We start from the raw sequence: 26,831 nt of genomic DNA on the forward strand, positions 1-26,831 counted from the left end.
AGCAAAAAACTTATTTCTTTTCTACTAGACCCAGACACCTCGGATGTACGATGAATTTCCGGTGGAGATAATGACCGAGGCCGAGGTTTTGGCCTTAAATTACTTGAAAGGCATGCCCCGGTGGATCCCAGCTCGGCTACTGGTGCTATTGCCCAAATCTTCTCGGCCCCGTTTTGAATTAGATGGTATGTTATTGATTATCCCGACCGGCGTTCTTGTTAAGTTGATGTGTGACTGTTTGATTTTTGTAGGTTGGATGGCTCAACAAGGACTTGTTTTATCATATCGGCAAGCATTGCGAAACCGAGCCTCGGCAGGGACTTCGGACAATGACCACCATAGCGTGGCTATTGATTCAGTGTCGGGCGCCACAACTACTCCTCGTCCTGCACCTTGAGACATAGTCCTCCCTGACCCTAATGCTAATAAGAAAAGGGACAAGGGGAAAAGGAAGGCCGATGCAGTTGGCGTGGACACCAATCGGTCCAAGCACTGCCAGGCGGAGAGCCCATCAACAGACTTAGCCATCCCTTCGTCCATTGTTGCAAAAGATTTCTTGTCCGAAGAGGTTCAGCCAGCTCGAATGATGTCTTCGGATTTACTTTCTGAGCAGGGTCACCGGATGCTTGACTCCGCTACCCTTTCGGCTTAGTGGGCCATGGCTTGCGAATTGCAAATCAAGGCTACGGCGATACTTAGGAAACTAGCCTTGGAGCCTATGGCCGACTTCCACAACCTTCGAAGAAGTCTGGAGGAGACAAAGACGACCTTCCAACAATCGGTGGAGGCGCACGAAGCAACGTCCACCGAAAAGTTAGCATTGGAGGCGGAGGTGGCTCGGCTAAAGGAGGCCTTGGGTGAAATGGAGGGTCGAGCACTAGCAGCTGAGGATGCCAAGCGCATGAGGGTCTGGGAAGTGCAAGAATTCACAGCTCGGGAGCAGCAGGCCAAGGCCGATGCCAAAGCTGCCCTGGTCAGTTTCAGGGCCGATTGTGAAAATAAAATAATCAAGGAGCATGAGGCCGATTTTATGCATGTTGTTTGGCAGGCGGCCCATTTTTGTACAATTCTTGCCAACTTTTCCTTTAAGTTAAGCAAGGATTTCTTTCAAGGGGTTTTTATGGATTTTCCCGACGCGCCCGAGGATGCCGAGCTGGATGAAATGGCGCCACTTCGTTCGGCTGCCCCTGAAGACCCCAGGGCCACCGTGAACGACGACGAGGAGATGCAAGGCGGGGATGATCGGACTACAAGTGCCGAATGAGGAGTTTGACATTTTATTTTTTGATTGTACATCTATTTTGAGGATGATGTATAGATATAGGGTGTTTTTTTCTTTTGCTTGTGGTTCGTCTATCGGCCACTTTTGATTTTTTGGGCCATTGGAGCCATCTCATTATTGTACCCTCGGCCATTAGTGTTGTTTTAATGAAGTATTTCTTTTGATATATTCGGATTCTATCTTGTTCCCTATTTTGCTCCTTTACACTTGGTCTTGCTTGAATCTTCTATTAATTAATTTCTTAAATAACCAAGCCGCCCCGGATTTGTATTGACACATAGGAAGAAAGGATTTTTAACTATTTCTCTTGGCCGAACGAGGGGTGTCCACTGTTATTATCTGCGACTAATCGGGGATACGTGGCAGGTTATCGGTTGACCTCCCCTTCGGTCAAGTGAAGGTATTCGAGATAATTCAAGTTGTTCGTCATTGTCCGAGTGGGAGTACTCGGCGGGTTTGTGATTATACACCCTTGGCCGAGTAGAAGTACTCGGGAGGGTTTTCAAGTATTCGTCCTTGGCCTAGTGTAGATACTCAAGAGGGCTTTAAGTGGTCATCCTTGGCCGAGTGTAAGTACTCGGGAGGGTTTAAGTATTCACCCTTGGCTGAGTGTAGGTACTCGAGAGGGCTTTAAGTGGTCATCCTTGGCCAAGTGTAAGTACTCATCCTTGGCCGAGCTTAGGTGCTCGGGAGGGTTTAAGTATTCATCCTTGGCCGAGCTTAGGTGCTCGGGAGGGTTTAAGTATTCATCCTTGGTCGAGCTTAGGTGCTTGGGAGGGTTTAAGTATTCATCCTTGGCCGAGCTTAGGTGCTCGGGAGGGTTTACGTATTCATCCTTGGCCGAGATTAGGTGCTCGGGAGGGTTTACGTATTCATAATATCGGCGATCTGGGGTGCAAGAATTAATGTAATTGTAGAAAAATTTGTTTCATTGATGAGGTGCCTCGTTAAAAACCTTTCCGAGTAAAACCTCTTTCACAATTTTCTTACAAGAGGACAAAACCTGAGAAAGGAAAAGAGTGCACCGAAACAATTACATATGGTTTGCTAACTAAAATAATGCTTTAAGTGTGTAACGTTCCAAGTTCGCGGAATGATTTTTCCGTTGAGTTCTTCTAGTTTATAAGCCCCATTATTGAGATTGTGGCGTGCTCGGAAAGGGCCGTCCCAATTGGCAGCCAACTTGCCTTGGCCTCTATTTTTCCTTGCTTCTCTGGTGACTCTCCACACAAGGTCGCCTTGGTGGAATTCTCTCGGTCTGATCTTAGTTTGGTGTTTCCGAGATACCCTTAATCGGCATGCTTCCATGTTGATGAGCGCTCGATCACTTGTTTCCTCGATCAAGTCAAGTTCCATGTTGAGTGCTTCAGTATTGGTTTCCTCCTCGAATTGTTCCCGCCTTAAAGATGGTTCCCCTATTTCGACCGGTATCATGGTGTCCATTCTATATGTAAGTCGGAAAGGCGTTTCCTTGGTAGAGCTTTGTGGAGTGCACCTGTAAGCCCATAATGTAACGACCCACCCTAGGCCGTCACATCAATAACCAACCAAAATAAAATAATATAAAATAAAGAAAATAGAGCAAAAGCCAGCTACGCTAGAGTGTAATTATACAATAACATATAAATTGTTTCCAAAATATATAATATAATCTTCTATAGCAGAGTCATCATCCTTAGTAAAGTTATACAGTAATCCAAAAAGATAATATAATTACAATGTCATGAAAACATCAAAATAAGACACCCTAGGTGCTGGTCAAGCTCTAAACCTAGCCACTTCTCAAAGCAGCTATCCAAAAGACTCCTTGTTATCCCAAAGCCTCATACCTGATCTGCTCCCCCACATAGTGAGATCATCACAGTCCACATCATGGACATATAAGGGTTAGCACATATAAAACCAATCATAGTACATCATAATAAAATATCATTAAACAAATATTTATCCACAGTATTTATCCAGACCAACAAGTCATTTTCAAGCTAAATATAGACCAACCCAAAATATAATGTATACACGTCCATGCCAATGTATACATATTTTATGATAATAAAATAATCCATAACCAATGTATACAATCCATACCATATGTATACATATTCGATATCCAAAACAAAGTCACACCACTGTATAATCCATGATGTAACCAACACATCCAAACCAAATGTTGGCCTCAACACCATCCAAACCAAGTGTTGATACGGTGAAACATGTCAGCAACCCATGTCCCACGCCTAACCTCTCATGGAAAATATACAGTTGGATTACGTCGTCACGTAACCCTGGTGGGGCCACCTCATCCATCGGTATGACTCGGCCTAGACCCATACCGGTAGCAAATAGAATACTTAGAGGAGTACTTCAGAATCCACCTAACATCTGAAGTAGTTTATTATATAACCTTTGGAAAAGTTCCACATTGGAATCCTCACCATGGGATTCCCAAATTCCATATTTTTCCAAAGATTATATCCTGATCTCACCAAGAGATCTAATCCATACCATAACCTTACTCCTTTAAGTCCTATTTACTTTTCCAAACCACATACACATAGCATATTCCATAATTAAACATAACCATAACCATGCCAATTTGTCAATATAATAATATAAATAATTAAATATCCAAAACAACCATCAATTGATCCAAATTATACTATATGAAATGAAAATCTCCATATAAAATAGCATATTAAAATTATACTATTCCTATCATGCTCATATATACTAGATTAATTTTATAAGCACTACCCTTACTTGGATAAACCTGAACTGAAACTCGGGCAGAACCTCCTCCTCTCTCTTGTTTAAACAAGAACCGAAACTCGGGTAGAACCTCCACCTCTCTCCTTAAGCAAGGACCGAAACTAGGGCAGAATCTCCTCTTCTCCCTCCTCTTTTCTCTCCCCTGGCAGAACCTCCTCTACTGGATTCCTCTTTCTCTCTCCTCTTTTCTTTTCTCCTCCCCTCTTTTTCTTTCTCTCTCTCTCCTCTTTCTCTCTCTAGGATTCTCTTCTCTCAGTATATTTTTTTTCACCCCCCCTGGCCCCTATTTATAGGCAACCAGAGTCACCCGGAACGGCCCGTATTGAATTCGGAACGGCCCGTTCCGAATCTTTCAAATGTACGCAAATTTTTAAACTGGAACGGCCCGTTCCAAAATCGGAACGGCCCGTTCCCAAAAAGCAGAACGGCCCGTTCTAAAATCAGAACGTCCCGTTCCGAGACTCATCCAGAACGGCCCGTTCTCCTTCCGGAACGGCCCGTTCTCCCTCCAGAATGGCCCGTACTCCCAGTTGGAACGGCCCGTTCTGGACCCGTTCTCACTAAAAAAATTTAGTATAATTTTTAAGCTTGGAACGGCCCGTTTTGCTTTTGGAACGGCCCGTTCCAAGTTACCAAAACACCCCTTAAATTTTTTTAAAATTGCGAAAATGCCATCAGTAATAAAATTACAAGAATACCCTTATACCTTTATAAAATTTACGAAAATGCCATTAATAATTAATAATAAAAAAAATGGGTATTACAATTCTCTCCAACAACAAAAATTTTCGTCCTCGAAAATTCACTTACTCTAAAAGAGATATGGGTATTGATCCTTCATCCTTTCCTCCAACTCCCAAGTAGCTTCATTAGTAATCTCATCCCAAATAACTTTCACCAAATTGATAGATTTACCTCGCAACTGTTTAATTTTCTTATCTGCCACTGAAACTGACTGTTTCTGAAAAGTTAAATTTTCCTTAACTTGTACTGCCTCTGATTCCAAGACATGACTTGGATCGTGAATATATTTCCTCAGTTGTGAAACATGGAACACATCATGCAGATTAGAAAGGAATGGAGGTAATGCAATCTGATATGCCACTGGTCCAATCCTCTTGAGAATTTGATACGGCCCAATAAACTTAGGATTCAACTTCTTAGCTTTGATAGCTCTTCCCACACCTGTGGTAGGAGTTACTTTCAAAAACACATGTTCTCCTTCTGAAAACTCCAAAGGTTTCCTCCTTTTGTCTGCATAAGACTTTTGCCGACTCTGAGCAGCTCTCATTCTTTCCTGAATTTGTTTCACCTTTTCAGTAGTCTGTAAGATGATCTCTGGCCCCACCATCACTGATTCTCCCTCTTTAAACCAACACAAAGGTGTTTGACATTTCCTCCCATACAGAGCCTCAAATGGTGCCATTCCTATACTTGCATGAAAACTGTTATTATAAGTGAACTCAACCAAAGGCAACATCTCTTCCCAATTCCCTAGATGATCCAAAATACAAGCCCTCAACAAGTCCTCCAAAGATTGGATAGTCCTCTCAGATTGCCCATCAGTTTGTGGGTGATAAGCAGAACTGAGCCTCAACTTAGTCCCTAACGCTTGATGCAAACTTTGCCAAAATCGGGAAGTAAAACGAGGATCCCTATCAGAGATGATACTGGAGGGCACACCATGTAATCTAACAATCTCCTTAATATACAATTGAGTTAACTTTTCCAAGGACCACTTTATATTCATTGGAAGGAAATGAGCACACTTAGTTAATCTATCCACGATCACCCAAATAGAATTACAATTCTTAGCAGATCTTGGTAATCCAACAACAAAATCCATGGTTATACTATCCCATTTCCATTCTGGCACTTCCATCATTTGTAACAAACCTCCTGGTTTTTGATGTTCTACTTTAGCTTTTTGACACACAATGCAAGATGCAACATACTCAGCTATCTCCCTCTTCATACCATTCCACCAAAACATTTTCTTCAAATATTGATACATTTTTGTCATACCCGGATGTACACTCAACTTACTTTTATGACCTTCCTCAAGTATCAACTTCTTCAACTCCTCATCTTGTGGAATACAAATTCTACCCTTGTACCTCAAGATTCCATCCATATCTTGTTCAAATCCTTCAGCTTTCTCAGAACCCAACAACTCTCTAACCTTATTCAATCTCGTATCCTGAACTTGTTTTTGTTTCACCATCTCCAAGAAATCACTAGTTATGGTAGTCATACCACAACTAATAAAATCTGGGGCAATCACAACATTAAGATTCATATCCCTGAATTTCTCTACTAACTCCATCTCTTTAACCATCATGTAAGACATATGAAGAGATTTTCTACTCAAAGCATCTGCCACCACATTTGCTTTACCTGGATGGTACATTAACTGAAAGTCATAATCTTTCAAAAACTCAATCCACCTCCTTTGCCTCATATTTAACTCTTTCTGATCAAACAAATATTTCAAACTCTTATGATCACTAAACACATCAAACTTTGCTCCATAGAGATAATGTCTCCAAATCTTCAAAGCAAAAACCACCGCAGCCAACTCTAGATCATGCGTAGGATAATTTCGTTCATGAGTCTTTAACTGCCTAGATGCATAAGCCACAACCTGTCTATCTTGCATAAGAACACATCCTAAACCTTGATGAGATGCATCACAATAAACCTCAAAAGATTTATTAGGATCTGGCAGAATCAACACTGGAGACGAAGTCGACTTTTCCTTTAACTCTTGAAAAATCCTTTCACACTCCTCCGTCCATATAAAAGGACGATCCTTCCTGGTCAGCTGTGTCAAAGGCATAACTATTTTAGAAAATCCTTCTATAATAGCCAGCCAATCCCACAAAACCTCTAATTTCAGTAACTGATTTTGGACGCTCCCACCTCAAAATCGCTTCCACCTTAGTAGGATCAACTGCAATTCCTTGTGCAGAAATCACATGACCCAAGAACTTAACTTCAGATAACCAAAACTCACATTTTGACAACTTTGCAAATAACTGTTTCTCCTTCAATACCTGCAAAACTATCCTCAGATGTTCTCTATGTTCCTCCATAGATCTAGAATAAACCAGAATATCATCAATAAACACCACCACAAACTTATCCAGAAAGGGTCTGAAAATCCTGTTCATATAATTCATGAAAATAGCTGGAGCATTCGTCACTCCAAAAGGCATGACAACATACTCATAATGGCCATACCGAGTCCTGAAAGCAGTCTTTGGTATGTCCTCCTCCTTTACCCGAATCTGGTGATACCCAGATCTCAAATCAATCTTGGAGAAAATAGTAGCTCCCCTTAACTGATCCATCAAATCATCTATTCTTGGCAATGGATATTTATTCTTGATTGTCAATTTATTTAACTGCCTGTAATCCACACATAACCTCACACCACCATCCTTCTTCTTTACCAATAATACTGGTGCTCCCCATGGAGATACACTAGGTCTGATCATCTGCTTCTCCAAAAGTTCTTCAACCTGCTTCTTCAATTCAGATAACTCCGCTGGTGCCATTCTATAAGGAGAAATGGACACTGGTCCCGCCCCTGGTATAAGATCAATACTAAACTCTAACTCTCGCTTTGGTGGTAATCCCGGAACATCATCCGGAAAAACCTCTGGAAATTCTCTAACAACATCAATACTATTCAACAACTTTTCATTCTCTACACTAATAAAAGATAAGATCATAAACCCAAGAGCTCCATCCTTCAACAACCCATCCATCTGTCTATTAGAAATAAATCTCTCCTGTTCATCAGTAGGAAAGATTAATTTCTTCTCTGAACAATCTATCAAAATCCTATTGGCAGAAAGTCAATCCATCCCTAAAATCACATCCAAATCGGATAGAGGTAAACAAAACAAATTCACTTTATAACAACGCCCTTCCACCTCCACTGGACATCTCAAACAAACCTCAGAAGTCAAAATAGACCCTGAAGCTGGGGTAGAAACAACTAGATCCACACACAAGGAACTCACAACTAAATTTAACCTTGCCACACATTCATAAGAAATAAAAGAATGTGAAGCACCAGAATCAAATAAAATAGAAATATCATTACCATCAGCTTTGCCCTTTCCTTTTACCAGCTCAGATGTCGTTTCAGCTTCAGCACCTGTTAAAGCAAAGACACGACCTGCTGCAGTAGGCCGATCCACTTTCTGGTTCTCTCTAGCTGGAATATTTTTGACATTGCAATCTTTAGCCATGTGACCCACCTTGCCACATTTAAAACACGTATAGTTCTTTGTAGGACAGTCCTTCATCATATGTGGGCCTCCACAGATATAACATCTAATACTCTGAACGTCTCTTGTGGTAGTAGTCCCCATCAGTTTCTTATTAGCATTTCCAATTTGAAACTGAGATGGTCTCTTTTGAGGATGTTTCCCCCTCCCAAATCCAGATGATCCCTCTAGACCCTTTGCCACTCTATTTCCTCCTTCAAATCTCTCAACTGTTTTTGCCTTTTCAACTAGAACTGGGAACTCCATAATTTCCATGGGGACAATAGTCTTTTTCAGCTCAAATCTTAGACCCTCACTAAAATTCCTGCATCTCCAGGCTTCAGTGATAGCTTGAGAATAATACCTAGCCAAGTGTTCAAACTTGACCACATACTCTTGTACTGACATATTTCCTTGTTGCAATCTCAAAAATTCAGCTTCTTTAGCATATCTGGCGCTATCTGGAAAATATTTCTCTAGGAATACCTTTTTGAAATTTTCCCAATTTATCACCTCCCCTCTAGCTTCCATCATAGCTTGAGCACCTTTCCACCAGAAACTAGCCTCACCCACCAACATATAAACAGCATAAACTAGCTTCCTTTCCTCAGGACAATGCATCACCATAAAGATTTTCTCCATCTCCTCAATCCATTGATCAGCAACTTCAGGTCCATTAACACCTGTAAATTGAGGAGGATTTCCTTTTCTGAACTCTGACAAGCCTCTATACTCATCAGGTATCTCAGTCCTAGCTGCTTCAGCTGCAGCCCGATTGGTCTCCATCTGAGCCAACAAAGTATTCTGTTGTCCAATAGCAGCAGCAATTAGCTCCATAGCCTGAGCAATCTGCTGCTCATCTACACCTGAAGAAGGATGAGAATGGTTTTCCCTACCAACCATCCTAATAAAGATAAAAGATCAAGGAACCCATGAGTTTACACTAAAACACATAAGAAATTCCTTTCAAAAAAATCTATTTCCACTCAACAGAAACATAATAAGACCATTTCCCACAAACCCTAAAGAGACTCGACCAGCTCTGATACCAAAATTGTAACGACCCACCCTAGGCCGTCACATCAATAACCAACCAAAATAAAATAATATAAAATAAAGAAAATAGAGCAAAAGCCAGCTACGCTAGAGTGTAATTATACAATAACATATAAATTGTTTCCAAAATATATAATATAATCTTCTATAGCAGAGTCATCATCCTTAGTAAAGTTATACAGTAATCCAAAAAGATAATATAATTACAATGTAATGAAAACATCAAAATAAGACACCCTAGGTGCTGGTCAAGCTCTAAACCTAGCCACTTCTCAAAGCAGCTATCCAAAAGACTCCTTGTTATCCCAAAGCCTCATACCTGATCTGCTCCCCCACATAGTGAGATCATCACAGTCCACATCATGGAAATATAAGGGTTAGCACATATAAAACCAATCATAGTACATCATAATAAAATATCATTAAACAAATATTTATCCACAGTATTTATCCAGACCAACAAGTCATTTTCAAGCTAAATATAGACCAACCCAAAATATAATGTATACACGTCCATGCCAATGTATACATATTTTATGATAATAAAACAATCCATAACCAATGTATACAATCCATACCATATGTATACATATTCCATATCCAAAACAAAGTCACACCACTGTATAATCCATGATGTAACCAACACATCCAAACCAAATGTTGGCCTCAACACCATCCAAACCAAGTGTTGATACGGTGAAACATGTCAGCAACCCATGTCCCACGCCTAACCTCTCATGGAAAATATACAGTTGGATTACGTCGTCACGTAACCCTAGTGGGGCCACCTCATCCATCGGTATGACTCGGCCTAGACCCATACCGGTAGCAAATAGAATACTTAGAGGAGTACTTCAGAATCCACCTAACATCTGAAGTGGTTTATTATATAACCTTTGGAAAAGTTCCACATTGGAATCCTCACCATGGGATTCCCAAATTCCATATTTTTCCAAAGATTATATCCTGATCTCACCAAGAGATCTAATCCATACCATAACCTTACTCCTTTAAGTCCTATTTACTTTTCCAAACCACATACACATAGCATATTCCATAATTAAACATAATCATAACCATGCCAATTTGTCAATAGAATAATAATATAAATAATTAAATATCCAAAACAACCATCAATTGATCCAAATTATACTATATGAAATGAAAATCTCCATATAAAATAGCATATTAAAATTATACTATTCCTATCATGCTCATATATACTAGATTAATTTTATAAGCACTACCCTTACTTGGATAAACCTGAACTGAAACTCGGGCAGAACCTCCTCCTCTCTCTTGCTTAAACAAGAACCGAAACTCGGGCAGAACCTTCACCTCTCTCCTTAAGCAAGGACCGAAACTAGGGCAGAATCTCCTCTTCTCCCTCCTCTTTTCTCTCCCCTGGCAGAACCTCCTCTACTGGATTCCTCTTTCTCTCTCCTCTTTTCTTTTCTGCTCCCCTCTTTTTCTTTCTCTCTCCTCTTTCTCTCTCTAGGATTCTCTTCTCTCAGTATATTTTTTTTCACCCCCCCTGGCCCCTATTTATAGGCAACCAGAGTCACCCGGAACGGCCTGTATTGAATTCGGAACGGCCCGTTCCGAATCTTTCAAATGTACGCAAATTTTTAAACTGGAACGGCCCGTTCCAAAATCGGAACGGCCCGTTCCCAAAAAGCAGAACGGCCCGTTCTAAAATCAGAACGTCCCGTTCCGAGACTCATCCAGAACGGCCCGTTCTCCTTCTGGAACGGCCCGTTCTCCCTCCAGAATGGCCCGTACTCCCAGTTGGAACGGCCCGTTCTGGACCCGTTCTCACTAAAAAAATTTAGTATAATTTTTAAGCTTGGAACGACTCGTTTTGCTTTTGGAACGGCCCGTTCCAAGTTACCAAAACACCCCTTAAATTTTTTTAAAATTGCGAAAATGCCATCAGTAATAAAATTACAAGAATACCCTTATACCTTTATAAAATTTACGAAAATGCCATTGATAATTAATAATAAAAAAAAATGGGTATTACACATAAGATTTCTAGCAAGTGATCGGGCCATTGCCCTATGGCTTTCCCCAATCGTCTCTTTAGTTCTTTTAGGATGACCTTGTTCGCCGCTTTGGCTTGACCATTAGACTGAGGGTGCTCCACCGATGTCATCCTGTGTTTGATTTGAAGTCCGTCAAGAAACTCGTTGAAACGACGATCCGTGAATTGGAGGTCGTTGTCGGTGATGAGAGCGTGGGGCACCCCGAATTGGGTGATGACATTCCTCCAGAAGAACTTATGTACATTGTTTGCTGAGATGACGGCAACCGCTTCTGCCTCGATCCATTTTGTGAAATGATCTACGACCACTATCAAGAATTTTACCTGTCCTTTTGCCGGCAGGAAGGGTCCCAAAATATCCATTCCCCACACCGAGAAGGGCCACGGGGTCGTGATAAAGTGTAGATCCTCGGCCGGCTGGTTCGTCAAGGGTCCATGCTGTTGACACGGTTTGCATTGCTGCACGAACTTGGCATAATTAGTTGTAAGGGTTGGCCAATAATAACCAGCCCGGATAACCTTAGCTGCGAGGGTTCGTCCCCCCGAGTGAGTTCCATATATGCCTTCGTAGATTTCTCGAAGGACATACTACGCTTGTTCAGGTGCTAGACACTTTAAAAGGGGTGACGAGATGCCCCACTTATATATCTCTCCAGCTATCAAGGTATACCGTGCAGCTATGGTTCTCATCTTTTTTGCCTCCAGTGGATCGGTGGGTATTTCTCTAGTTGAGAGGTGATTAACTATGCCAGTCATCCAATTAGGGATTCTTTGTTGGACTTGTAAGCATTTTCCTTCCACGATGCTTGGACTTGGTAATTCTTGTTGTATCATGCTGCACAAGTGGCTAGTCTTCTTGCTGCTTGCTAGCTTGGCCAACTGGTCGGCTTTTGCGTTGAGTTCCCAGGGTGTGTACTCAATGCAAACATCGTCGAAATTGTTCTTCAGCTTTTGGAAAGTATGGAAGTACAAAAGTAGTGTTGGCTCTTTTATTTGGAAGGTGTCGTTAACTTGTCCTGTTACCACTTGTGAATCGCTCCAACACTTGACTCTAGTGATGCCTAGGTCATTTTCCAGTTGTAAACCGGCTAATAGAGCCTCATACTCGGCCTGGTTGTTGGAAGCTTTGAAATCGAATCGTGGTGATTGCTCAACCACTATGCTACTAGGACCCTCTAGTATGATATCGGCTCTGTTGCCTTGTTGGTTTGTCGACCCATCCACGTGCAAAGCCCATACATGCGACTCAGGTGGCATTTCTGGGGTGAACTCGTTTATGAAGTCGGCCATGCTTTGTGCCTTGATGGGTCCCCTTGGTTCAAAACGAATATCGAATTGAGATAGCTCTATAGACCAAGCGACCATTCATCCAGCTAGTTCTGGCTTTCGCAAGACTTTGACAATCGAGCTGTCTGTCTTGACCACGATTCTGTGGCTCTAGAAATAATGTCGGAGGCATTGGGCTGTGTGTACGAGAGCTAGGATCATTTTCTCGAGGTGTTGGTATCGGGTCTCGGCTTCCTGTAAGACTCGGCTAATGAAATATACAGGCATTTGTTTCGTTTTCTCTTGCACTAGAGCCGTGCTGATGGCTTTGTCAGATATCGAGATGTAAATGATCATATCTAATTGGGGATTTGGCTTAGCTAGTAACAGCGGGGCTGTGAGCATTGTCTTAAAGTCTTGAAATGAGGATTCGCATTCTTTGTTCCATTGGAACTTGCTGGCCTTTTTTAACAGGGACATTATGGGCCTAGATTTGTCCGCCATGCAAGGCAGGAATCTAGCCAATGAAGCTATGCGCCCGGCTAGTCGTTGGACTTCCTTTACATTACGCGGGCTTCTCATATTGACGATGGCTTGGCACTTGTCGGGATTAGCTTCTATGCCTCTTTTTGATAGCATGAAACCCAGGAACTTTCCTCCAGCGACTCCGAAGGTGCACTTCGCCGAATTCAGCCGCATGTGATGCCGCCTTACCTCGTCGAATATTGTTCCGAGGTCTCTTATGTGGCCGTTGGCGGAGGTAGACTTAATCACCATGTCATCAACATACACTTCCATACATTTTCCTATCTGCCGACGGAATATCTTATCCATGAGTCGTTGGTAAGTTGCCCCCGCGTTTCTCAGGCCGAATGGCATCACCTTATAGCAGAAATTGGCTGAATCGGTGATGAATGCGGTTTTTTCCTCATCCGGTGGGTACATGGGTATTTGATTACACCCTGAGTACGCGTCAAGGAAACTTAACCTCTGATGACCTGCTGCTCCATCGACCATAACGCGTCTATGTGTGGTAGGGGATAAGCATCTTTCAGGCATGCCTTGTTTAGATCTGTGTACATTTTCCATTTTCCTTCTTGACCATTACCACATTGGCCAACCAAGTAGAGTACTTAACTTCCCTGATAAACCCCGCTTGAAGAAGCTTGGTTGTCTCCTCTTTTACCACCTGGGCCCTTTCTCCTCCCATTTTTCTTTTCTTCTATGCGATGGGCTTGGTGTCTCGTCACACTGAGAGTCGGTGACAGTGGAAGCTCGGATTGATGCCTGGCATGTCGGTCGCCGTCCAGGAAAATTGGTCCGAGTACTCCACGAGGATTTGCTTTATGTCTCTTGCCTCGGCCTCTGACAATTAGGAACTCAAGTATGTGACATGTTCTTCATTTCTCCCCAACTGAAATGGGATTGTTGTCTCTATTGGTTCAACCCGGTGTTCATCTTCAATTCTCAGATCAAGCTCTAGGTATGCGACCGGCCTTTCTTGACAGACATCGCAAATGACATTGACATCTCGCCTAGGCTTTGGAGTTGGCTGTACCTTTAGGCTGGCGAAGTAACATTCACGAGCCGTCTTCTGGTCGGCGTGTAAAGTGATTATCGTTCCTTCTTTGGAGGGGAACTTAATAGCTAAGTGAGGGGTGGACACAATAGCTCGGAGCTTGTTCAAAAAGGGTCGGCCCAATAGGATGTTGTATGAGGTATTAGCATGCACCACGACGTATCATACTTTAACCCTTCGTCTTTGTTGGTCATCCCTGAAGTAGGCGTATAGGTCTATCGTTCCCCGGGTGTCCACTCGTTCGCCCGAAAATTCGACTAAGGGCTCATTGTAAGGTGCTAATTCGCGTTCGGGGATACCCAACTGTTCGAAAGTTTTCCAATACAAGATATCGGCTGAACTTCCCTGATCTACCAGTGTCTTCTTCACAATGCAGTTGTTAATCTCTATACTGATGACCATAGGCTCGTCTTGCACCGGGTTGACCCCTTAAAAGTCCTTGTCGGTGAAGGTGATGGGGGGCATACAGACCGACCCTGCTCGTGTTACTGCGTTGACTGATCTGATCGCTCTCAAGTGTCTCCTTCGTGCCGAGGATGTGCCTCCGCCTTCTGCGAACCCTCCAGTGATTATGTTTATTACCCTTCTTGGTTGGTTCCGGTCTCGCTGCTGATCGTTTCTCTCTTGAGACTAGCTGCATTCCCAGGATCTATACCTCGGAGGTGGCCTTTTGCGGTGCCCCCTTTCGAACTCCCTCTTCTCATGGTAGCTTTCGTATCTCTTGCTGCCCGAGGGTTGGGTGAAGTCTTTAAGGTGGCCTGACTTAACGAGATCTTCAATACGATCTCGGAGGGCTGTGCATTTCTCAGTGGTGTGTCCCCTGTTTTTGTGAAATTGGCATGTTTTGGTTTTGGCTGCGTGGGGTCGAGTCATAGCATCGCGGGGCACCGTGAGGATTTCTATGGACAAAGCCTGCTCCAACACCTTGGTCCTGCTGGTGTTGAGCGGAGTGTACTGTGCATATCTGGGTCCCCTATTGCTCCTCTCTCGATCGGGTACGTCTCAAGGGCGAGACCTTGGAGGGTGATCCTTTTCAGCTTTTTTCTTTCCGAGGATGAGGTCGAACCGGTTCTGATTCCTGAACTCGGCTAACTCTTCCATCTGCATGTACTTGGTGGCTCTTTGCCTTAGATCATCCAGGTCTCGGGGTGGCTTTTTACATAGGCTATTTACAAAGGGACCTGGCCTCAATGCCGTGGTGAGGTGGTGCATTGCCACCCCTCCGATAGACAAAGTCATCTTCTCGAATCGCTCCATGAAGGTTCTCAGAGGTTCTTTCTTTTGTTGGAAAATGTTAACCAGAGTTATGGACGTGAGCTGATGGGGTCGACTCGTGGCAAATTGTATTACAAAACGAGAGGACAAGGTTGTGAAGGAATCTACCTATCCCGAGGGGAGTCTTGTGAACCAGTTTAGTGTCGGTCCTTTTAGTGATTTGGGGAATACCTTACACATGACAGCATCCTCCTCGGTGTATAAATTGACTTGTGAGACGAAGGCATCGAGGTGTTTTTCTGGATCGGTGGTTCCATCGTACCTTTCCAAGGCCAAATTCTTCCAGTTATCTAGTAACCAGGTTCCGGCGATGTCAAGAGTGAATGGTGTTCTTCCTTGTCACCGTTGCTGATCTAGAGTTATTGTCATCACTCCGCCAGGCGGTCGAGGAGTCCTTGTCTCTTTGTACCACCCCAACGATTTCCCTTGATCGCGCATTGATAGAGTGTTGGGGGTGTCGTGGGATGGATGCCAGGATCGGCTATCGCTCCTAAGCTCCGCATTCTCCTTTCTTAAGACCGACAACTCGTGGGCGTCCTTCTCCCGAAGTCTCTTCAATTCCATCATTTCGGCCTTCAGTTGTTCTATGGCCGATGACGGGTTGGGAGGTTGGGACCGATCCACGTATGACTCCTCCATTCCTTCCTCGCTCTAATTCATCTGTTGTCTCGGTTCCCGGGGCATCCCGAGATTGTGAACTGTTGCGTTTTCCTGTTGACTCCTAGTTGCTACCATCTTACTTCAAGGTCAAGAACCGTTTTGGTTTCGGCCCCACGATGGGCGCCAAAATGTTCTTGCTTAGAAACACTCCTTCTGTTGCTCCTTCTTCATGATCTTCTAAGTCTTCGGTGCCGACCGAATACTATCTTCAAAGGGTGGGGAGGGAACCTGCAAAGGCACTCTGTCGTTCAAGTTAGTGTTCGGTATAGAGCGATAAATGCTTTTATACTAGATAAATCATATCTCTTTTTTGTCCCATCACCTGTGTATTTATAGTGACGTATATGGGCCTGGTGGGCCTTCTGTCTTGGGAGATGGGTAATACTTTGGTTAACCTTGATCTCCCTTAATTAAGCGCGATAAACGTTGTGTAATGGATATCCTAACGTGCCATATTTTCCATGTGGGTTGACACACTTTGGGTCTTTGGCCAAGCTTTTAGCCGAAGAGGTGTTTGGTTATTTTTATGACCGAGGGGGGATTCGGTCATTCTCAAGGCCGAAGGGGGGCTGGGCCAAGCTTAAGGCCGAATGGGTATTCGGCCATGTTCAAAGCCGAAGGGGTGATTTGAATGTTTCCCCTTGATGCTCTTTTGCCCAGTTTTGGAACACTTCCTTCACCTTTTATTGTGGGAGGAGTATTCAGTAATCCATAAGGCCGAAAAGGGGGGTAGCTACTCTTTGGCTGTTGACCTAGTCGAAGGGGTGATTTGAATGAAGACTTCGTCGGTTTAGGTGCTTGTCTCGGCCTCTTCCCAGGCCGAAGGGTGTAGTCGGCCTAGGTTTTGGCCGAAGGGTGTATTTCCCAGTACACCGTTAGAATTACTTAAAAAGAAGGTTTAAAACTCGAGTTATGATTAAATTAGTGAGCACAGATTAGGCTGTCAAACTTAGACCGAAACATTGTGATTTTGTATTTTTTTAAAATAGTAAATGACAAAATTAACTCTTGAGGTCAGGATAGAAGTTGTAACTAATTTTCTTGTCTTTCTATAAAACTTGTGATCAACTTGATATCATATATATATATATATATATATATATATATATATATATATATATATATATATATATATATATATATATATATATAAAGAGGATGGTTCAAACGACACCGGTGTAACTTTTACCAAGTGTTACACCGCTTAATAACTTTATATTAATGTGAATTTTGAAAATCTAACCGTTAGATTGAAAGTTCATATCTCTTAGATCATATATGTCAAATTTTATTAAAATTGAACAACAACTTGAAGGTAATCAAAACGTTCATATTTTAGTATATTTTGAAATGTATATATTACGTCAATTTTATTTTATGAGAATGAAGTATCAAATCATCTTAGATTAATATAAAATTTGACATATATGATCTAAGAGATATGAACTTTCAATCTAACAGTTGGATTTTCAAAATTCACATTTAATATAAAGTTATTGAGCGGTGTAACACTTTGTAAAAGTTACACCGGTGTCGTTTGAACCCTCCTCATATATATATATATATAAGGTGTTTGGACAACACAATGTCTTAGAAAATTATGTTATAATATGTAGTTTGTGAATGATGATAATGAATAATTTTACCCTCTAAGTGTTTGATCTTATGAATGATTTGAGATACCAATATCAATATTTAGGAAAGAGAAATCATGAGAGAGAACAATTGTGAATAAGTTATCATGTGATTTGATTGTTGATTTGAGGTGTATCGAGTTAAATCGTATAAATGTGTGTTTGAACTATGAACATATGACTATTGTGTGATACAAGGTGTTTTATGTGTGTTAGTTACTTGTCCAAGGAATGATTCTTGTGCTAATTATTGTATATGATTGAATATGAAATTGTGAATTTATAAGAATTGAAATTTATATGACAAATCGTATGTGTCGCAAAGTGTATGTATAACAAATTGTGTGGTAAATTGTATGTATGACAAATTGTGTGTATGAAAAATCGTATGTGTAGCAAATCATTGAGTATATGTAATGATTCATGATATGATAGAATTTATGTGACATGTATCATACACACACTAATTGGAAAATTGACAAATCGTTATATATGCACCATACATATCTTGTGATTGGTATCACATGCATGTCGATTGAGAGTCCATGTTTATTACATCTTATATTCGCATGTTACTATATTATATCTTGAGATTAATGATTGATGTACTGTGAATGAGTTATTGTTTTTGATTGTATTAATTATATGCTAATGTTGATATTATTGTTATAATGTATTAAGTATGTTTGGTTATTCATCTTTTGTTTCATACCACAAGTTAGAGTGAGATATTTCTCATTTTCCTTGTTTCTATGTTGTTCTTTATGTATGATGTTGATGATACTCGTGATGAGACTTAGTCCTTGTGTGTGAGTGTTTTGATAAGATATTTGATATCAGAGCAAAGATTTATAATTATTCATTTTATTGTCATCTACTTCTAGTATAAAATGTTGGATTATTTAGTTGTGTTATTTTTGAAAGTTTTACTAGAGAATTTGATTTTGTTATGTGACATTCTCTACCAACCTTATTTTATTTGAATTGGTTATTTATACATAAAGTTAGTTATTTGACTTAAATTATTTATGTGTTTAATTAGTATACATGTGAAATAGAAAGGTGTCATACGTATTACTATGATCCATAACAACACCTACAAAAAATATAAATAATTTTAAAACAACTTTGATTTATGTAATTTGCTTTAAAAAAGAATCCACAATAATAAAAAGCCAACATGTATTTAGCACTTAAAATGCTCCAAGGATATTTGCATTACATTGATCATCTAACATGTTCAATTGTTGTCCATGTGTTGGATAGAAAATACTCTTTAAGAAGAGTTCCAATAGCTTAGAAAATAACAATCTCTTCACATATTTTTTCAGTCTTTGGTTAGTTGAATGGTCTTTCGGTATAAATATAAATAATAAACTATAAAATTTACAAACTTTAATAATAAAAAATAATAATCTATAAAACTTAAAAACTCTAAATAATAATCATGTTTAACTATTAAAAATTAAAATGACGATCATTTTAATTTTAAAATTTTATTTAACATTTTACTAATTCAAAAACGGAGCTCCACAGACTAAAAACCACACAATTCCATAAAATAAAATGTGAATACTCGTTCAATAATTAAAAAAGAAAATCGAAAATCCATATTTCATATCTACGTATGCCTTTCTACTTGTGTGTAACGAACTTTTACGACACCATACTTTATTTTGACAAGTCTACATAATCCGATCCGACATTGACGGCAACCGTCTGAAGAAGTTCAACGCCGGCGAGGGCAAGCGGTCGCGGAAGATCGGGTGGCGGAGATAGTAAAAACCTGAAGCCATAGCCACCATCTTGGACGGCACCAGATATAGCAACAACGCCACGAGCAAGCAGAGGAAGACAAATATCCCCGTCGCACGTGGGTCCCGCCACGTGACCAGCGCCTGCACGCGCTCCCCCTGCGTGGCGAAGTCCCCCAGCACCGTCTGCACGCGCGCCCCGAGCGTGCGCAACTTATCGTACCTCGCACGCACCACCTCGTTCGGCCTCCCACTCGGTACCGCGTCAAACTCCTCGTCCAGCTCCTCCCTGTCCACCACCTCCGCCAGCGAGATCTTTGGGTCCAAATGCGGTAGCGGGTCACGCGCCCTGAACCTGTAGTTCCACGCGCCCACAGCGAAAATGTAGAAAGCGAAAGTTGGAATTATTAGATCGGGGAACCACACCAGCATAACCAAAAGCGCGTGAACCAAAACTGTGGCCGTTGGATTCCTCCATCCACGTGTATCCTCTATCCACCGTAGGATGTCGATGACGCCCGCGACCACGTTTATGATCCTGTACCAATTGGCGCGCACTTTCCTTATGCTGAAGTTGTGGGAATCAGCGTCCAGCATGTAAAGCACCACCTCCTTCCTCAGCGGCGGCTCCGCCCTCGACAGGTGTCCCGCCACCATTCTCACCGCCGTGCTCCTCAGCGCTTCCTGATGGACAACCCCTAATGGCTTAATGTGGTGCATCAACGGCAGCATCGGCTGCGAGTACACGTGGAGGAAATCTAGCCGTTGAGTCGTGCGGATGAATCTTATGGCTATCTCAATTTCACCCATTTTTTTTAGTCCCGCATGAGTTAGAACCAGCAGCGGGTACGTATTTCTATACACTTTGTCTGTTTGAAGCGTAGAAATACGAACTCGCACTTTTCCTATACGGAAATCAGGTCTTGAAGGCTCGCTGAGATCGTTATCTTTATCAACGTCGAGCACTTGCCACGTGTCGAATACTCCAATGGTTAAAACAGTGGAAGGATCGTACACCTTCCACGTGTACTGCTCATTCCACTTGGGCTCTAAATTTTCTGAAACGGTTCTCGTACGTACCCATTTGTTACCGTACTTGGCTACGCAGTACGCGTCCGTGGAGCTTTTACCGTTTACAGTCTTCATTGGTACCAAATTCTTGCAACCAATGATGCCGAGTTCCACCGTGCCAACCGGAGGCTTCCAGAGTTGCCTTGCCGTGGGGCGGTAATCGCTGCACACGTGAGCTGCCTCGTCCATCACATGATACCCGCCGTCGAAGCACAAGCGCAGGTGCACCCTGCCTTTGTAGCTGCCACTCTTCTTGTTGTTCTCCTCGTTGGGGCTGTCGAAGGTGAACCACCGCGACGCGACGCTCCGGTCATCGACCCTTCGCTCAATGGAGATTAAAGGTATCCTCAGAACGCCCATTGTCACCGGCGCTTTGTGTTGCCGGTTTTCCAAAGTGAGCACGAGGTGGTCGCTTACAGGCTCCGCCACCACAAAAATAAAGTCCTCGTTCCATGAAACGCTGCCGTTTCGAGTAACGGCCGTTTTGGATTTCAGCACCTGAAATCCAAGCTGCGCCTTCACTTGAAGGCCCGCTTCCTTGGATGTTAACGGAAGAACGTCTTGAGCTTCGAGAACCGTTGCTCGGAGGTACCATAACTTTGGCGACTGATAAACTTTGGCTTTGGAGTTAACATGACCAAAGGTATCGCTTTTCCACGCGTCGGGAAACGATTCGTCAGCCTGCGTTCCCATCCACGTGGCAATCATGAGGTCCCCGTGGAGGGCCCCACCTCCTTCCAATCTATACCACTGCGGGGCAAGAGGACTGTCCGGTGGGTCCCTCACGGGAATCTCGTTCACGTCAAAACACACTCCACCCAGCAAGCTACGTCCGTTACCATCAGCATCAGACAAAAGTGGGTCCCACACGGAGACCTCGAGGATGGAGGAGGAATCCGGTGCGTCGCGGCCGAAAGCAAAGGTCTGGTTCCACTCGAATAGCGTGGTCTTGCGAGCTGGCCTGGACGTCACGTTTTGCCCCGATACCGCGATCTTCACCACCGGGCTTCCATTGGTGGGTAAGTACCGCGCTTTCACCACGTGGATGAATAGGTAGTGCATTTTCTCCACCAAATCAAACGTGGAACGTTCCATCAACATGCTTTCCGTGGAAGCTTCTGAAGCAAAACTTGCCGCTGATGCAGACCTTCTGATCGGCTGTGGACCGTTCATTCCGCTGAACCTTACTTCCGAATTTGACCTCGAAATAGACGCCGCCTTCACATCTAAATTCACGTCAGGCTCCACAGATGCTTCCGGTGGTGACGCATCCACGTGATCCTCACTTTCTAAGGGTTTATCACCTTCAGGTTCGGCTTCGGCTGGCTTTTCATCTCCTTCTGTTGGTTCCTTAGTTTGTTCAGCGTTTTCCTTCTCCGGCGCCTCTTCTTTTGGTTTGTCACCTTCCGGTGGCGGTTGAGACGGCGGCGCCGGTGGTTCTTCGGGTTTTTCCTGCGGCGGAGGGGGAATCGGCTCGTCGACGTAGTAGATTTTCAATCCGATCTGGCCTTGGATCATGCTGAACAAGTGCTTCTTCTCCAACTCGTAGTAAATGAGAGCCTCTTCGCCTTTCTTGACGAACTGCGTGGAGCTGAGGCGGATGCGGCCGAGGGAGTTGTTCCTGCGCGTGGAGCCGTGGTTCTTGTCGTGGTAAACGTCGAGCTCGAGCATGTCGCCGAAGATGTTGGAGGGCGCGCCCACGTTGAACGACAGCGTTTCGTTCCAGACCGGGTTCAGGTCGCGAACCAAGGTCCGAGTCTTCTTCCGCTGACCATAGAAGTCAATGACCACGTAGGGACTCGAGCTTCCGTGCCCGTCCTTGGGGACCAGGTTGTGAGCGTCCACGACCTCCACCATCAGCTTTCGAACAGTGCCCATTCTTTCAACAAGCGTGCGAAGCGATGTGTCAGTTCCCAAACGCTGCGTTTTGGCTGCTATGTGTATCTCATGTCCTAACCTATTGCTTTGGCTATGGCAGGTTCAGGGTTCGGAAACGAAGGAGAAAGAAGGATGCATCAAGTTTAGGGAAGCCACTTATATATAATCTGAGCAAAAGGTACAAACGGAGGTTCTTGTTTATTTATTGCCAAACCATGCATATTTATATTATTTATATAATTTTTTTCCTTTACTTCTCTTCATTATGTCACATTTTTATTTATTTATTTCATGTACAAATTTATTTTATTTTTATTAAAATTTCCTTTTAGTTATTATAGATATCTTTTTGTTAATCATATTGTATAAAGTATTTAATTGTTATGATTATTTTATGAAATTTAAAATTTTGAAAATATTTTAGTTTCATCCTTTGCCTTTATGTTGGAGGCATTTCACTGCTCCATGTTAGTAAAATTATTCTGATTTATTATGTAATGCGTAATAATTAAATGCATGACATTGTTAAGTAATGATAAAAAAGAAATCACTTTTAAAATTGCTATAACCCATTAAATATAATATTGATGGAAAAGTTTCCTAAAAAAATATCTATAAAAAGGTTTAAAAATTAAAATTTAGATAAAAATATATTTAAAAGGTTGAAATTAAAATATATAGTGGGATTCTTAGTTGTATGGTTAGAATAGGAAGGCGTGGAGTGGAAGCCAGAGGATAGCAAGAGGTAAGAAAATGGTATTAAAAGAGGGTGCTTATCTTGGTTTGCAAGCACCTTTAGACGTTTGAATCTTTTTGGGTCGTTTTGTCTGTCACTCCAATTTTATTACTATTTTCTTTTGCTTTGCATGTTATGGATTCAGGGAAAGTATATTTGTATACTTTTTAATACAATAAAAAGAGATAATACGAAAAAATATATATAATAACATAATTAACGTGGTGAGAGGAGATAAATAATAATATCCTAAAAATAAATTTTTTATAATTAAACTACCGTATAAAATTTTATATTCCAACTAAATTCAAAAATATTATAAAATCTGTAATATAAATATATATAATGATAAAAACAGCCTCCTTTCACTTTTGTGTTTTTCTTAGTAGGGAAGATTCTTTGTCAAACTTAGCCTTTGCTTTTTGGCCGTCCCTTGAACAAAAGAGTTCTTAAAAAATGACTCTGGAATGTGACTAGCAAATAGAGGTGGGGAAGAAGGCCCTTTTTTTCTTCCAAGGGAACTGGCTTTTGTTCCACCGACTCGTCACTGGATACAGCTTTAGTATAATTATTGGTAATTTTGACGAAGACATGACACTACCTGCACCTTTTCACACAACCCTAGGGAGTAGGGATCCTTAATTCTTGATCTGATCGATAGCAGCAACTGTGGAAGTGTTTTCCATACATGTTAGTGGGTTGTAAAGGACACGCTTTCTATAGTAAGTTCAATAAAATTTTGATATACCAACTATAGTTTATTAAGACATCCTATTCTTCTCGATCCTGTATTTCTTTTCTTCCATAAAATCATGCCTAAAGTATGATGAAAAGTGAAAACCTAAAAGATACATATTGTCGACAGAAAATAAATAAATAATTTATTTGATGGAAATGTTGCAATATGGAAATCATAGAGAAAAGAAAGCAAGAATTCAAGGCGTTGATGAATAATTGGACATCTAATTCAAACACTAGAGGATTTTAACCATGCAAATTATTGCAAGCACCAAAAATTAGCACCTTCAATGTTCAATTACTTATTAACAACTAAATTACCAGCTCGTCTGACTCATTCATAGACTTGTCCAACTCAGAGCGTTGCTTAATGCATATTGTTGTTAGTTTGTCTCTGTTATATAACATGTTTTCTTTTATTAATGTTCATGTTTTCATGTAAATCAAATATATATGAGGAGGAATCCTATTACTCTAGGAGTAAGTCTAGATCAATTTAATAATAACTTATGTTCTATATCAAATTTTAACAATTTAACTGTTCAATTTAAAATTCTTAATGCATAGGTCAAATCTGTAAATTTTTAAAAACTTTGAAAATCATTTAATACTTCATTTCATTAATTCAAATTGATGGATAATCATAAAGTTATTGATGGAGGAAGCCCATGGGCCAAGGCCTCAACTACTAGGGCTATGGCTAAAAGGATACATGAAGAATGGGCACATGTTCAAGAGAAGCCCATAGTACTCTTCAGTTGGGCTTTGACTCAAGCCCAAGTAGATTAGGTTGTAGAATAGGTTTGGGCCCTTGGGCTTGTATTGCATTTTGGGCCTTGTATTTCGGTCACCTAGGTTAGGAATTTCATTTCATGGCAATGTGAATTTAGGGTTAATCTAGGTTAGCATGTGCATGTTCATTTGCATGTAATTAGTATGTCATTTAGTATGCATTTCGGCCATGTGCACACATGCACATGGTGTGACCGAAATGATACTCAAATGAATACCAAATTACATCCAAATGAGAGGTGCACATGGTGGTGACCGGTTGGCTCCAAAATTTGAATTTAAACATTCAAATTTTGGCGCCTAAGGTTAAGTTAAACCATACCATGGTTTAACTTAACCTTGGGTCAAGCCAAACTTGTTCATCACACTACTTACCCTATATATTCACTTTGGCCGGCCATTGTACACACTTTTGGATCATATATGAGAATTTCTCCTTTGTGCAAATTCTCCACCGAAAGTCCCTCCTAGATCCTTTCTTCTACCCTATTTGAGCTCCTCTCTTTGTAGAGTTAGGATCACCTACCTTCTAACCGGAATTGGAAGGTTAACCTTGGTCACCATTGCTCCTTCTTCTAGCTTCAAGTCCTTGCATCAATCCAAGGATCCGAGAAGGAGTTGATTGTGAAGCATCCATGGAGTTTTCACCATTGAAGACTTCATCAAGTGGTATCTAGAGCCTGGTTCTTCAAGAGATAAGTTTCTTATCTTTTTGATTGTGTTTGATCTGTTTGATTTTGTGTCATTGTCTTGATTGAGTTTCTTCCTTAACTAGATCAAATTTTGTGCCTTAAAATTGATAGATCTAGTTTTCGGTTGTTTGAATGATTCATAAAATGCGTTTTGAATTTGTTGCTATCCTATGAATCATGCTCTAAAAATGTGCCGTAGGAAATTCAGCTTTGGTGCTTTTATTTTCTTTAAGTCTTGATTACAAATTTTCGGTCATATGCTTGTTGAGTCTTTTAATTTTTGAATCTTATGTCTAGAGTAATGTTTAGTCCTTTGTATGTTTAAACTTCTTAGCTATGCTTGTTTTACTATTTTGTGTCATTTGTTTTGAATTTCTAGACTTGGCCGAATCTTTTTGATTCTAGTTGTGCTTCATATTGTTTTTTATTTTCATTTGAGTTCATTAACTACTACTAGATCATTGGTAGTTTTCTTAGCTTTAGGTTTCCTTTGAGTCAATTTGTTTTCTAAAATTTTCTTGTGTCAATCCGTGAGTAACTCTTTGGAAAACACTACTTGGTTGCTGGAAAATTGGCTGGACATTTTGAATTCAAATTTTGGAGGTAAAACCGTGACAAGTGAAATGAGAAAAAGCATGTGCAAGTGCATCACATTTTAACCTAATTTGAATTTCATTTGTATTCAAATTGTAAACCGATTTTTAGTGCAAATTGTGTGAGTGACCGAGAGTTACCTTATTTCAAAATTCAAAAGATAAAAGGCATCTCCTATTAAAAAAAAAAGAGAAAGAAATCAAATCAAAAATCAAAAGAAAAATTCAAAAAGAAATTTGATAAAAAAAAATGCAAACCTAATTTCAAGTAAAAGCCAAAAAAGGAGATTGTATTATTTGCTTGTGCTTCTCGGTTTTCTATGTGTAACATGAAGTGTTTGACATGATTTTCAGCTTTAATTCTTTAGTCATTTTTTTTTAATTTGTCATTCTAAATCTAGAACCTATCTAGGAACATTCTTTCTTGTGCTAGCTTGATTGTCTCCATTGTTCTTCTACTCTTCTACTCTATTCTTTGTCTTGGAGTTCACTAAAGTGTCTTGGCTGTTTGTGCTTGACATTGAATTCAAAGTGTGGCCTAGTGTTGACCTAACATATTTCATTAGAAACTAGTTCTACAAGGGTCATCAAAAGAGGACTAAGAGAGAGTTGAGGAAAGGTGACAAGTGGAGGAAGCTTTCGGTTGGCTACTAAACAAATCATCAAACACTTTCAAACACTTGGAAATTTGTGGCTACTGCACCTTAATCAAAGCCGAGGAGATCAACTTGG

The 26,831-nt window shown here is 41.2% G+C and overlaps 2 protein-coding genes across 2 annotated transcripts; both read right to left on the reverse strand.

The window, feature by feature from the left end:
* Window positions 1-12,019: 12,019 nt before the first annotated feature.
* Window positions 12,020-12,796, reverse strand: LOC145955089 (uncharacterized). The gene has a single exon (XM_083069789.1). The coding sequence runs from the start codon at window positions 12,794-12,796 to the stop codon at window positions 12,020-12,022; it is 777 nt and encodes a 258-aa protein (XP_082925915.1).
* Window positions 12,797-19,278: 6,482 nt separating this feature from the next.
* Window positions 19,279-22,694, reverse strand: LOC109790780 (C2 calcium/lipid-binding plant phosphoribosyltransferase family protein). The gene has a single exon (XM_083061301.1). It carries the CDS (start codon window positions 22,546-22,548, stop codon window positions 19,531-19,533), a length of 3,018 nt encoding a protein of 1,005 aa, XP_082917427.1. The 5' UTR covers window positions 22,549-22,694; the 3' UTR covers window positions 19,279-19,530.
* Window positions 22,695-26,831: the final 4,137 nt, after the last annotated feature.

The sequence above is a fragment of the Cajanus cajan genome, chromosome 1 (genome assembly GCF_000230855.2).
Source record: "Cajanus cajan strain Asha chromosome 1, NIPB_CcT2T_4, whole genome shotgun sequence".
Classification (NCBI taxonomy): domain Eukaryota; kingdom Viridiplantae; phylum Streptophyta; class Magnoliopsida; order Fabales; family Fabaceae; genus Cajanus; species Cajanus cajan.